The sequence below is a fragment of the Rhinoraja longicauda genome, chromosome 18 (assembly GCF_053455715.1).
Source record: "Rhinoraja longicauda isolate Sanriku21f chromosome 18, sRhiLon1.1, whole genome shotgun sequence".
Classification (NCBI taxonomy): domain Eukaryota; kingdom Metazoa; phylum Chordata; class Chondrichthyes; order Rajiformes; family Arhynchobatidae; genus Rhinoraja; species Rhinoraja longicauda.
In genome coordinates this window covers 26,563,858-26,577,898 of record NC_135970.1, presented here as the reverse complement: position 1 = coordinate 26,577,898, position 14,041 = coordinate 26,563,858, and the positions used below count along the sequence as shown (strand labels likewise).

Below are 14,041 nucleotides of genomic sequence, written 5' to 3'. Positions count from 1 at the left end.
GAACCCGGATTAGGTCCTTATCTTGGATGCATCCTGTGTGGAGTTTGTACGTGTTCATGTGATCACATGAGTTTCTGTCGTGTATTCTGGATTCTTCCCACATCCCAAAGATGTGCTGGGAAGGTTAGTTGGCTGCTGTGAATTATTCTTTTGTGTCGATGGGCAGCGAAGAATCAACTTGAGTTGAATGGGCACGGGAGAGAAAATGAAATTGCATGGGTGGAGGAAAGTAGAGCCTGGGACGTGACTGGAGAGATTGTTTTGCCTGGGGCTGGTGTGGTCCGAACGGGCTGAATAACCTCCTGTGTTGCAACATGTAACTAATTTTAGTTTAGTTTTTTGTCAGTTGTACTGAGGTACAATGATAAGAAGTTAAAATATTCATAAATGCAAACAACTGAACATCTAAAAATATCTATGAATACTTGCATTCCTCAGTCGTTCTCCCCTTGAATTCGATGAGTAAGTTATTGCTGCCGCGTCACACCACTGGGGAGGGTTGACATTTTTCTCTGTCACAAGCGTTGATATTCAATCTTAGTTATACAAAATAGGATAGAGTACCTTGAGTTTTTATCTATTTATATTTTGGATAACTTAAAGTTAAATTTCACCATTTAAAAAAAAATTAAGGTATTAAGTATTTCAGTAATATATCTACTTAATTTATATAAATATGTAACATTGAGAGGGACATGCTTTTGTATTCTAGGCGTGGCCAGGGTGCATTCAGATCAAAACCTGGACTTCCTGACCCTGTGCCGGTTATAAACAGCAAGTATGGACTCCGAGAAACAGATAAACGTTTAAACAGATTAAAAAAGTTGGGGGATAATGGAAAAAACTCTGATAACCAATCTGTGAGCTCAAACACTGATGCAGAGATTACTCAGGAAAAAGGTAGTGTGATATGTTTTGCTTTCGTCTTTCTTGTATGTTGACTTTACATAGAGTTTTCTGCAGTAGTATATTTCTGCCTGCATTAATTTCCTTTGCCTCCCCTCATTTCTATTTTTCTGTGCTCTGATGTCTCTTCAATTGACCATTTTTCATGTATGAGAATGGGCCTAGTGTACCCAGCTGTGTTTGAAACTGTCTTGTTCTTGCCTTGCAATTCCATTAAATAATATTAATGATCATGATCTACAAAAATTTGATAATTTCCTTAACCCAAGAGGAACTGTCAGTGTAACATTACATCTGATGCCATGAGACATGGAACATTTGTTCAAGAACATGAACAATGTACAACACAGCAGTTGCACAGTCTAGCCTGTTTTGTGTCTTTCTTGTGTCATCAAGAAACAGTGACATTGCCATGCTGTCTCTTTGTATGTCTATTTTCATATTTCCTCTTTTATCTGAGGTGATCAACCACACCATGCAGCAGAGCAATTTTACAGAAATGTTCTCGGGCCTTTTCTTTTATTATCTGGCAATTTTAGATTGATTATCCATTGTCACTAACTCAATGAAGAATAAAGTTCCAGTAATTATAATTGCTTTTGAAACATGACATGCTTTGGCAATGTACAAAACTAGAAATTCCAGCAAGTGAGGAATTTCTTTCTCGGTCAAATTTTTATCCCTTCCCATTCTTCATTTCTGTTCAAGCACATGAATGGCTTCTTAAGCTTGTGTACCCTTTGCTACGAGGTAATGAGTTCAGAAATGGGAAGGTATAGTAGTTAAATGCGTGGCTAAGAAGCTGGCACAGGGGGTGTGGCAAAGATATTTGGATAATTGAAATCCCTTTTGGTGCAGAGGTAACCTGTATGAAAAGGACAGGTTCCTCCTGAACTGGAGGGAAACAGATATCCTGCTGGGGTTGTTTATACTAGTGGCACAGGGGGTGTGGCAAAGTTGAGAACCAAAATAACATGGTAGCAGGAGAAGAGAAGCATATATAATAAATTGATTAGGCATCTAATGGGTGGGAGGGACGTAAGAGAGACTTAACTGCAGTTATTTCAGTGTAAGTAGTTATGCAGGTAAGATGGATGAGCTGAGAGCATGGATCAGCACATGGGATTAAGAAATTGTGGTAATTGGAGAAACACACCTGAGGAAAAGTCAGGAATGGCAGCTCAATGCTCGTGGATACAGTATTTTCAGGCAAGACAGTGAGAGGACAGGGGTCAAAATGGGAAGAGGTGTTGGGTTGGTGATGTGTTGGGTTTAGGAAGTGCATCGAAGCCGTGCTTGTATGCTTCATCTTTGCACTGTGGACTGCTTGATTGTATTTATGTATAATCTGGACTGGATAGCACGCAAACTGAAACTTTTCGCTGTATTTTGGAACACGTGACAATACTCGAAGAATACCCGAGAGGGATTGACAAATTAAGCCAGATGGATTGAACTTAGAAATAAGAAAGGGAAAATCAATTTTTGGGGATTATATTGAAGGCCTCCAAATGTTCTATGTTTCTAAATTCAGCTGGATTTAGAAGAACAATTATGTAGACACGTAGCAGGAGCAAAGCAATAGGGTGGAGCAGTGGACGCTTTTCTCTTTCCCCAATGTTCACTGAGATTGCATCAGTGTAAGGAGCCTGGATATGCTAGAATTTGTTAAATGCATCCAGAAACTGTTTCTAAAGCAGTATGTAGAGAGTCCTACAGGGGTGGAGGCTGTACTCTCCTTTAGAGAATAAGGATGGGCAAGTGGAATGTTTGTGAAAGAAAACTTTGTGAACAGTGACCTCGATTTGGTAAGCTTTAAGGTAGTCATAGAAAAGGAAAAGATTGGATCTAGGGTCATAGTCTTGGCAAAAGATTGACTTTAATCCTATGGATAAAACCAAGTAAAAGTAGACTAGGAGAAGCTGCTGGAGGGAGAAACTATTATTATATTTATAAACAGAATAATAAGAGTATAGGTATGAAGCAAAGATGGTAAGATTAGGGAACCTCAATTAACAAAGGAAATCGAGGATATGATTTGGGAAAAGGAAATGTATGGTAAGTAGAGGGGAATTCTTATCAAGTGAGCCTTTTGCATTTTTGGAGGATAAAGGTGAGATCTTAAGAGAGCAAATGGGATGAAAAGAAGATGAAATGAAGTGGCTCTGGACACCAGAATTACAGAATATTTGTAGATATGTTAAATACAATCTGCGGTAGCTATGGATAGAGCCCCTCTCAGGATCCAAAAGGGAAGTCTTAGTTTGGGGCGTTTGTGGTGTCTCAAATGAATACTTGACTGATAGACTTCCCCTCCAGCTATCAAATCCATGCTGACTCTCCTTGATCAAATCTATGCCATTTTCTCAGAATGGAATCCAATCATTTGCTCACTCTAATGTTGAACCAGTTGGCCAATAATGGAAACTGTCATTCCCCTTTCTCTTTGCCTGGTTGCATAGTTCTCCCCAACCTGGGCATTTTTATGCTAACAAGCTCAAAGGCCAGTGATTTTGAATTTGATACAAACATTGGCCACAAGATTGCTTGTAAAGAAAAAAGCTTTAGAAGTTAAGTAAATCTGGAAATAAAGCCAGTCCAATAGCTTGGGCAAAAAACAGCCATATGGAATTTAATCAAGAGAAGTGTAAAGTAAAGCAGAGATGCAAAGTGAAGCAGAAACTCCTGTCTGCTACCCCAAATGGCTTACTCCTGCACCTATTTTCCATGTTTCTAAAATAAAAACACTCCCCGATACTTGGTCTAATTCCCAGTATTCCCCACCAAGAATACCATAAGAGTACCTTCACCAGAAAGGACAGCAGCAATACAAGAAAGTGACTCCTCGTCACTCTTGAGGGAGTTAGGAATGGGCAATAAATGTGGACTTGCCAGTGATGCCAGTACAAATGTGTATATGAATTAAGAACAGGAATGGGCCTCAAGGCTACTCTGCTATTTAGTAAGATTATGGCTGATCTGATTGTAATTTTATTTCCTCATTTCCCTTCTACCAATGTAACCTTTCACTCCCTTGCTTATCAAGAAACAATCTCTGCCTTAAAAATATTCAACAACACTGCCTCCACTTTGATCCTCTGAGAGAAAACATTTGTTTAATCTGTCTTAAATGGGCGAGCCCATATTTTTATAAAGTGATCTCTCATTCTGAAGAAAGGTCTCGACCCGAAATGTCACCCATTCCTTCTCTCCAGAGATGCTGCCAGTCCCACTGAGTTACTCCAGCTTTTTGTGTCTCTTCTCTCATTCTAGAATCTCACTGTAGAAATGTTCTCTCAAAATCCACCCTATCAAACATCAGAACCCCGTCTGTTTCAATCATGTCTCTGATCGTCTTTTAAACTCCAGGAGATACAAGCCACGACTATCCAACTTTTGCTTATAAAACAACCTGCTCTCTCTAACACATGAACTATTGATGCAGGATTCTTGTGCAGGACATAAAGTGCTGGACAGCAACTCGTGCCTCGATCCGAAGCATTCCCATCCATATCCTCCAGAGGTGCTGCCCAACCCACTGATTTACTTTGTGTTCTGCTCTTCTATTTCCAAAGCATTAACATCCATCCTTAAATAGGGAGTCCAATGCTTTATATGTGGTCTCCCAAATGGCCTTTTGAGACTGAAGATTAACTTCCCAACTTTTGTGAACAACCCATTTGTATGATCAATGAATTTTCTAATTTAAGCTAACCCACGCCACGGGTTCCTTTCCCACTCGTACCTGTCCACCTAGGTTCCCTCTACCCTTTATTCACTTTTTCCATTCTCTTTTTGCCTCCTCCATATTTCATAGATTTGAGACACTTCCCCATCTGGTTTTACCTGCCCATTACCCACATACCTACCCACGCGCGTTTCTTCTCCCTTGGCCCACCCTTATCTTTTCATCCCCTCCTCGTCTGGTTCCATCTACCCATAATTTCTCCCTTATCTGTTCCCACTTATTGCCTTCCAGCCTCCGCCTCTACCTACACCCTCCCATCCCCCACTTGGGTCCATTGATTTTCTTTCCTTAATTGTTTCTGCCGATCATCCACTCGCCTCAAACCTCTCCCCTTCCCATCTGACGCCATCTGCCCAACATTCCAATCTCATCTGGTTCCACCTACCAGCCCCTATTTCACAGTTACATATTTTTCCGTTTCATATTCCTATTTCCTTGAGTTAGGCCATCATGGCTGCAGTCTCTCAAAGCAATCCCATCAATCCTATTTGCTGTTATTTTCCTGCAACCTATTCTCTCACCCATGTCCATTTATGACCCCCTGATTCACTCTCTGCACTTTACAGTACTTATTAAACTAACATCCAAGATGTCTTTGGAATGTGGGTACAGGGACACATGGTAACAGTGTTATATTTTTGGGTTGTATAATGTTAAGCTTTCCCTATTTGAATCACTCTTGTCATACTCTTCTGATTCTGTATTTCATTTTGTAAAAATGTGATGAGTGAACCTGCAGTTCCATGCCTTGGTCACCAGGGATTGCTGTGGAACAAAGATTTCTAAACTTTGCATCATCTCTGACCTATAGATTTATTTTGTTATTTCAGTAATTAAATTGTGCTTTTTAACGTTAAATATTAATGGATTGTATTTTCCTGGATTGGAACTATTGGCATTTACCTACTTAAACGGGAGCAAGTCTGGAACAGCCGAACCATTTTAGTGACTGATTTGGAATGTGGAATTCATCAGTTTGCCCTGTTACTGTGTTCCCTAGGCTTTTTCCTGCAACACGTGGTCACTTCATATATGTTAGGAAATCTGGTCGTGTGTCATTTTGGAGCAAAGCAGGATACGTGGTTTTGTAATTTTGATGGGGATTGTGGACATGTGATGTCCCTGTGGAGGGAAATGAACAGTTGGTGTTTTAGGTTGGGGCTTCGTCAAAACAGAAGTAGAGGGGAGATAACTGGTAGAATGAGGTGAGTGAGGGGAAGGGGTGGGGGAAGAGCTGGCTAGCAGCGATGGTTGGTTCAGCTAAGGAGGGGCAGATTGGCAGGTGGAGAAAGGGTGGAGGTAGTCAAAAGGCTGGAGGTGATAAGTAGAGAAATCAAAAGGCTGCAGCTGATTAAGAAAGGTGAGGAGTCAAATGTAGAAACAGAAAGAGGGATAGTGGCAATGCAGGAAACTGACTGTGGAGAAATAGGGGACCCGAAGGAGATAGCAGTAGGTGAAGATCAGATGAGGAAGGTGGAGGGGGAGGAAAGGAACTGAATATTGGGGCAGATGGAGTGGAAAGAAAGTGTGCGTGAAAATAGAGAGATAGATTTAGCTCATAGGGCTAAAGGAATCAAGGGATATGGGGAAAAAGCAGGAACGGGATACTGATTTTAGATGATCAGCCATGATGGCTCGAAGGGCCGAATGGCCTACTCCTGCACCTATTTTTCTATTGTTTCTATGACCCGGGGAGATTGGAAGGAGAGCAAAGGGGGCCATGGCCCACTGAGTTCTCCAGCAGTTTGTTTTGCACTCAAGATTCCATCTGCAGTCTCTTATCGAGATATTTTGGAGGTAAATGTTTCTCAGTGCGCTATTGGAGATCATGTTGGTTTTTAGGCTTTACCCCCCCCGAACTTAGGATGCTTAGATCATCAAGATAGACTGGATCTATAAGTACGGACTTGGGGAGATGACAAAGTTTAGGCCTTCGCCAGTAAGACTCACCAAATATCTTCAAGTTTGCATAAAGTGAAGCCCATGGGTTCTTTAAAAATTAGCAAGATTTCTGCTGAAGCTGATGTAATCATAACTAATGAATGATTGTTCTTAAGCCCTTGACTAGTGCCATAATATTTCCCTTGCTCTTTTGAGAAAGTTGCAATCCTAATAATGAATTGTCATCCATGTTGACTTTGAGTACATCCATATTAATACCCTTTCAAAATCTCCTTTGTAATCTGTCATGTGAATTTTTAAAAATGTGTTCACCTGAGAGTTGATGATGCTGATTAAAAGCTGAAGCTCCAAGAATGGAAAGGAACAGTAAAAGTTTGAGTAGATGCATGACAAGCAAACTGTTTTAGTAAATATTGTAAATTCTATAAAAGTTTTCAAAAAATGTTGATGTGCATGACACAAATCTTCCTTGTAGCTACTTGACTAGTGGTGGAGGGAGGTAGGGGAAGGGAAATGATACTTTCCCCAAAGAGAGTCACATGATTGTTTTCTTTGCATTTTGAATTGTGTTAAAAAGTAAACAAAATAATTTAGGCATGATCACACTGCTGATTTATCTACATTTCCTGCAATTGTAGCTTGTAGGTATTTAAATGATAGAAATGTATAGTGATGAAAACATTGAAAAAATTCCTGTAGAAATCAATTCAGTATTTATTTGTAATCCAACATTGTTTTTCTGGGAAACAAGGAAGTAGTTTTTGTTGGAAAATCAGCATTGCAAATTATAGTATTTATTTCTCTCTTTCAGCTACAACTAGAAAATCAATCAAAATAAAAAAGGATAGTAAAAGCAGAACAAGGCAAATGTTGCCCAGAACATCAACTGCCTCTAATTCTACCTCATCCTCTTCAAAAATGTGTTCTGTGGGTAATTCAAAGGTACCAAAGAAATTGAAAACCTCAAGGCCGGTAAGGTCTTTGCCCTCAAAATCTAGATTAAGAAGTGAATCTAGGAGGTCGGAACAAAAGACCATTTTTGGAAGTCTTGAAATGGACAACATTGTGCTGAAGGAACCTAAAGTAGTTCTTTATAAGAATTTGCCACTTGAGAAGGACAAAGATTTAGAGGGGCCAGCAAAGTTTGAAGGTTCGGGTAGGTGTCTGACTAGACATGCTGTTGGAGAAAATAACATAAATTCTGTAAAAGAACTGCATAAAATTTCTCGCTTGCGTAATGGGACAATTCCTTGTGCCTACTTGACCCGGCGGGAAAAAAGAACAAGACTTTCCCTTAGAGGGTCCTGTGAGATTCCTCCTTCACTGGATCTTGAACCAAATAAAGTAGACAATGAAAGTATTCATTGCACAGAAAAGAGTGAACTTGTGGACTCAATTCAACATGTATGTGATGGCACCCGTGTAAATCCATTAATTCAAGAATCTGATGTAGGTACAAACTGCCACAAGAGTGGGGTATGTTTGAGTAAGAGGAAATCACAAGGAAAACTAGAAAAAATTGCTGCACAATTGGATAAATGTGAGCGCACGTTGTCTTGCTCTGTAAAAGAGGATACGAAGGGGGAATCTATACCAGAGTTGGTAAGTCCACCAATTCGCAATCTTAATGGGGCTGAAAAGGTTGATTTGGTTAATGTTTCTGGTGTTTACAGAGACTGTGTTGGTTCATCAAAAGATGGCACTTCAGATTCATTCATGGTTTCTCACAAATCAAAAAGTTCACAATCTCATAAAATAAAAGGTGATTTATCCAGAGCAACGGGAGAAAGAAACAGAAAGAAACGACGAATCACAAGATATGATGCACAATTAATACTTGAAAACAGTACTGGGATTCCCAAGTTGACTCTGCGCAGGAGACGCGATAGTAGCAGTAGTAAGACTAATGACCAAGAAGTGGATGGAAAGAAATCCAAAATTAGCATAAAACTGAGCAAAGACTATGAAAATGACAAAAGTAACAATTATGTAGCAAAGCTCAGTAATGGATTCACCACAGGCTCAGGTAATAATTCTACAAAACTCAAGATACAGCTGAAACGTGAGGAACAGAATAAAGGAATTAAACGATCGCAGTCCATCATGGAAGACATCTGTGACAGTGGTGTGTGTTGTGACAATGCTGTTTTTTTGAGACCTAATGGAGAGTTGTGTCAGCACAGACAACACAGAGATGATGAAGAGGACGAGGAAGATGATGATGATGATGATACCTCCTCATCTTTGTCGTCATCCTCGTCATCATCTTCATCTTCCTCGTCGTCTGAGGATGACGATTATGATGATGAATTTGAAGATGACTTTATTCCACTTCCTCAGGCAAAAAGATTAAGACTGATTGTTGGTAAAGATTCCATTGATATCGACATCTCATCAAGGAGAAGAGAAGATCAGTCATTAAGGCTTAATGCATAAGTTTTGGTTCTATACTAACCATAATGTACAGTACTTTCCAATCAATTATTCCACATTTGAATGAATTTACTGTAAAATTTTGATGGCACTTCCGTATTCATTATCAACATAAATATTGTAGAAAGTGTACAGTATATTGACTCATTTGATTTTGTTTTTGCAGATTTTTATTGTACTATTAATAGCCTTACCATGTGCAATTCTGAGTTTTGGAGGGAACTCGCTCTGTGGTAGAATTAAGGTATAAAGCAGAATTGTTGTACATAAAGACCAGGTTTCTTCTCATTTATTTCTCCTTTTGAGCCTCAATATTTTGAAACACAATTATGGTGGGTATTCTGTTTTAAAATAAAACTTAAGCAGTAGCTTGCTGTGCTTTATAAATGAAGGTTGAAGAAAACTACAAAAAATAATGGCAGCAAGTACAAACAAGCAACACAACTTTCTAATAGCTGTCTTATCACCAGCAAGGGAATTGTAGGTTTTAGGTTCGCTCATTTTCCCCCAGGTTTTGTCCGTTTTACACTGTATGCTGTCCCAGATGTACTGTTCGTGGCCTTTGTTAGTAGCCAGCTATTGGTTGGAAGTTTAAATAAATGGAGTTGTTTCAATAAAATAAGTGTGAGCCATTCGCTGATCTTGGAATACAGAATGATATATGCAGGGTATAGTTCTTTACAGCCTTAAGTATGGATATAGTTTATATAGCACCTATATATGTAAATATTTAGAATCCATGTATTCACTTTTGACTGTTATCACTGCAAAACAATATTTGTTTCCTGGAAAAAAATGGTCCTGTGATTAACTTTTTAAATCTAAGTCGACACCTTTTTGTAATGATTTGGTATTAAAGTCAGAAAAATTGAACTTACATTGGAACTTTTTATATGAATAAGAATTGTAGGTATTCTGTAATGGTAATGTTCTTCCAGCATCTTTTTCCACCTGCATTTCTTGGCACTTTTCAACCTATTGACAGATGTCTGAATTAGTATTTAAATTTCAGTATCAGGCCTATTCTGGCAATTGAATTAGGCCAAAGATTGAACGGCAATTTGCTTGAAAATAATTATTATCACACGTTACCTGTGTATAAGGTTTGTGCTTGCATTGAGTGACTATTTACTCGTGTATTCTCATTACTAGGATAACAGTGAGTTATTCTGTAAGTCTCTTGACCTAATGTATTGAATGATATAATGTCTGTCAAATTTTGTTCAGCTAAGATTTGTTGTGAAAGCACACTGATGCTGAAATGAAAAACAATGTAAAGCTAATCAAAATGAATGTAAATTGATTTTTTAAGTCACAAGAACTAGAAATTTAATAAATAGGGACTGGTTTACACTGTGTCCTGGTAACCAGCTAGTCCTCGAGACACCCAAGAACTGAGCACTCGACAAATTCGTTTATTCTGTAGAGGCACTTGAGTCCAAAATGCATGTTCTCTTTTATTCCTGTCATGTTATGGAAGTTAGAGATGGTATACTTGCAAAATAGTTATCCTCTTATTTGGAATAGATATTCTACTCAAATTTAATATTAGGGTTTTGGTTGTCAGATTTGTAATCCAGTTCTGAACATAATATTTGATGATTCCCTGTCCACCTGGACTCATTTTTTGCCTCCATTTGTATGTGCTGCTGTCACTATTTCTCAACCATAATAACATATGGATATTGTTTTGTCTCTCTGTCTTTCCACCTTCGGGTGTGAATCCTTTATACTCTGTGGATGGAGTTTGTCATGCTTTACTTTTGCTGTTGCACCATCAAAATCCATTTTTCATTCACCTTTGTTCATGAGATGACATCCATTTTAAAGGCACCCCTCTCTCATTCACTTGTTTCTCTTCAGTTTTGTCTCATGCCCATTTTTCATTGCCATTCCTTGTTTTTTGCTTCAGATTTTACACTGCAGTGTCCTCTGTCTCCTTATGAAATTTAGTTCTCCAAATATAAAAGCAAATCTGTGTAGGGGTTTTGTTTCTTTTGGCCATACTTTAATACTCTTATTTCTGATATTTTGTTGCCTCTTAACCCCAGATATTTTGCTGTCCCCTTTTGCTCACACTTTGTTGTTGATCCAGTCTGTTTATGCTATACAACTATTCAGGGTTTACAGGTGGCTGAAAAAACCTTGTTAATAAAGAATTACATTTATTACTTTGGTCGAAAAGGGCACTTATCCCTATTTGTATTATTGTTGTTTGAAGGAAGAATAGTCTGATTATTAAGAACCCTTTTATTTGTGAATATTATGCTTTTAAGGAACAGTTACTGGTCAGCAGGAAAGAGGAGTTGTAGGTAGAATGAGTTGCCTAATAGGATAAGGAATGGGTGTAAGACTGACTATGGTTTTGTAGACTGCTGACCTCTGAGGCCTGAGATGCTCTTGTTTTGGATTAGAGAACCAAAGAGGATAAGATTGACACAGCGGGACAGGCAGCATCTCTGTCCCACTAAGTTACTCCAGCATTTTGTGTCTATCTTCGATTTAAACCAGCATCTGCAGTTCTTTCCTACACAGGATAAGATTCTCAATGGATACAATGGGTTTAGCTAACTGAGCTGAATTTGAACAGGTCTAACTAATTAAGGAAGTTTGAGGCATCCAGGAATTCTAGAGGTGTGGAGAGTGATCTCAGCATGAACTAATGGTGACAGTTTTGAATAATACTGATCATCTTTCTGCAATTTGGCTTGTTTTTGAATAGTGATGGCTACGTATTTGAAATAAAATTGAAATGTTGGAAATAGTCGGGCCAGACAATATTTGTGAGGAAAACAACAAAAAATGTAAGCATTTCTAATACTGTATCAGAATAATTTGCAGTTTGAGCATGCACAAATTATGCCTAACCTGAATATTTCCAAGAATACTTTTCAGTTTAGGTTATCCTGTATTTGCTGCACTTTTTGTTCTTCAAGAAATCTTTTGTTCTCATGAACTTTCTCTCAAATAATATGCAGTCAGTTAGCCGACCAACCGCTTCTAAAGCAAAGAGAACAGTACAACACAGGAGCAGGCTCTTTGGCCCATGATGTCAGTGCCAAACACGATGCCAAATTAAACCAATCCCTTCTGCCTACACATGATCAATAAACCTCCTTTCCCTGCTTTTTCATGTGCCAATCTAGAAACCTCTTAAATGCCATTTTTGTATCTACTTCCACCACCATCCTAGGCCCCCCATTACCAACACACACTGCTCTGTGAAGGAAAACTTGCCTTGCACATATCCTTTAAATGTCCCCCTCACCTTAAAGCTATGCCTACTAGTATTTAATATTTCCACCCTTTGGGGGGTGGGGGTGGGTTCTGACTATATGTTTATGCCTCTCATAATTTAAAAAAAACCTCTGTCTGGTTTCCCCTCCTTCGATGCTCCAGAGAAAAGAATCCAGGTTTATCTAACCTCTCCTTAAACCTGATACTCTCTAATTCAGACAGCACCTAATAAACCTCTTGTGCGCCTTCTCCAAACCTCCACATTCTCTCTGTAATGGAGGAATCAGAGCTACACACAATGCTCCAAAAGCAGCCTAACCAAATTCCTATAAAGCTGCAGCATGACTTCCTGACTTTTATACTTAACACCTCGACCAATGAAGGCAAGCATACCATTCATTACCACTTGATGTACTTGGGTGGCTATTTTCAGGCTACTTTTACATCAATGCTGTTGAGGGTCCTGCCAGTAACTATGCTTTCCCCTTGCATTTCATGTCCCAACGTACAGTGCACCACAAATGCCAGAATTAAACTCCATCTGTCATTTTTCTGCCCATATCTGTAGCAGATCTATATCCTGTTCTATCCTTTAACCGCCTTCCTCACTGTGCGCAACTGCACTGATCCCTGCATGATCTGCAGTCACAGTAATACCCTTCCACCACTACCTTCTGTCTTCTATGAATAATATAGTTCTGAATCCAAACTACCAATGCATCTTAATCTGTTGGATCAGCCTACCATAAGGGGCCTTGTCATGTGTCTTAGTGAAAGTCCATATAGACAACATCCATTGTCCTACCCTGATCAATCACTTTTGTCATCTCAAAAAAATTCAAACAAATGTGTAAAATTGACCAGCTCTGCCTGTTCCTTTCTAATTGTGAGTAAAATCTATCCCTGAAACACTTTTAGAGCTACCCCACCCCTGAAACTGGGCTTATTGGCCTTTAAAATCTTATTTAATTTCTTAAACAAGAACATTTGCTACTCTCCACTCCGGGATCTCTCCTATGGCTGGAGAGGATACAAAAATCATTGTCTCCACTGATCTTGCTTGCCTCTCTCAATAACCTGCGATAGATTCTATCGACCTGGGGATCTATCCATCTTAATGGTCTTCCAACACCACCACCTCCATGATCTCAAAATACCCTAGCATTTTGGTTTTCACCAAACTGATCTCACTATCCTCCATGTCCTCCTTGATGAAAACTGATGCATAGTATCTGTTTTGTAACTTGCCTACATCTTCTGACCCAAGCATAAATTCCCTCTTTTATCCCTTGAGTGCTCGCATCCCTTGTTGCCCTCTTGTCTTTTGTGTACTTATATGATATTTTAATGTATATAAACAATATTCTTATTGTCTTTTGCCATCTGTGGAATCAGCCAAATAAATCTAATAGCATTAATTTACTAGCAGCCCTATAACATGTGAACACTATGCCATAATAAAGGGAGATAAATAATTCACTGTTTGCTGTCACCCCTTTTGCTGTACTTTTATTTTGTTGTTTATATGGAGTAAATTTTTTTGCGTATTCATTTCATTTGTTTATCATTTATTCAATATAGACTTTGCTCATAGTAATTTTGATTAAAATAGGTGATATTGTCTTGCTTAGGAGGATGCTGTGCTTTTAACCAACCAAGTGAAGGTGATTGACACTCCTGTAATTTTAAAATGTCCTGTTGAGAAAATATGTATAATGCACAACTCCAAGGGAAGTTATTAAAGTGCTCACATCGCCCATTGCACTTGGTTCCAATGAAGGTTGGCACGTTCAGAAGGAGGAGAATCTAAGCTCA

At 38.9% G+C, this 14,041-nt stretch overlaps 1 protein-coding gene across 7 annotated transcripts in view; it reads left to right on the top strand.

Annotated features, from left to right (window-relative positions):
- Positions 1-13,751, top strand: part of kmt5b (lysine methyltransferase 5B) — a 48,946-nt gene extending 35,195 nt beyond the window's left edge. For all 7 annotated transcript variants that reach the window (XM_078415364.1, XM_078415368.1, XM_078415362.1 and 4 more), the window contains 2 exons: positions 713-900; positions 7,368-13,751. In XM_078415364.1, coding sequence (XP_078271490.1) covers positions 713-900; positions 7,368-8,992 — 1,813 coding nt within the window. In that variant the 3' untranslated portion in view covers positions 8,993-13,751. The remainder of the gene's footprint in view (positions 1-712; positions 901-7,367) is intronic.
- Positions 13,752-14,041: the final 290 nt, after the last annotated feature.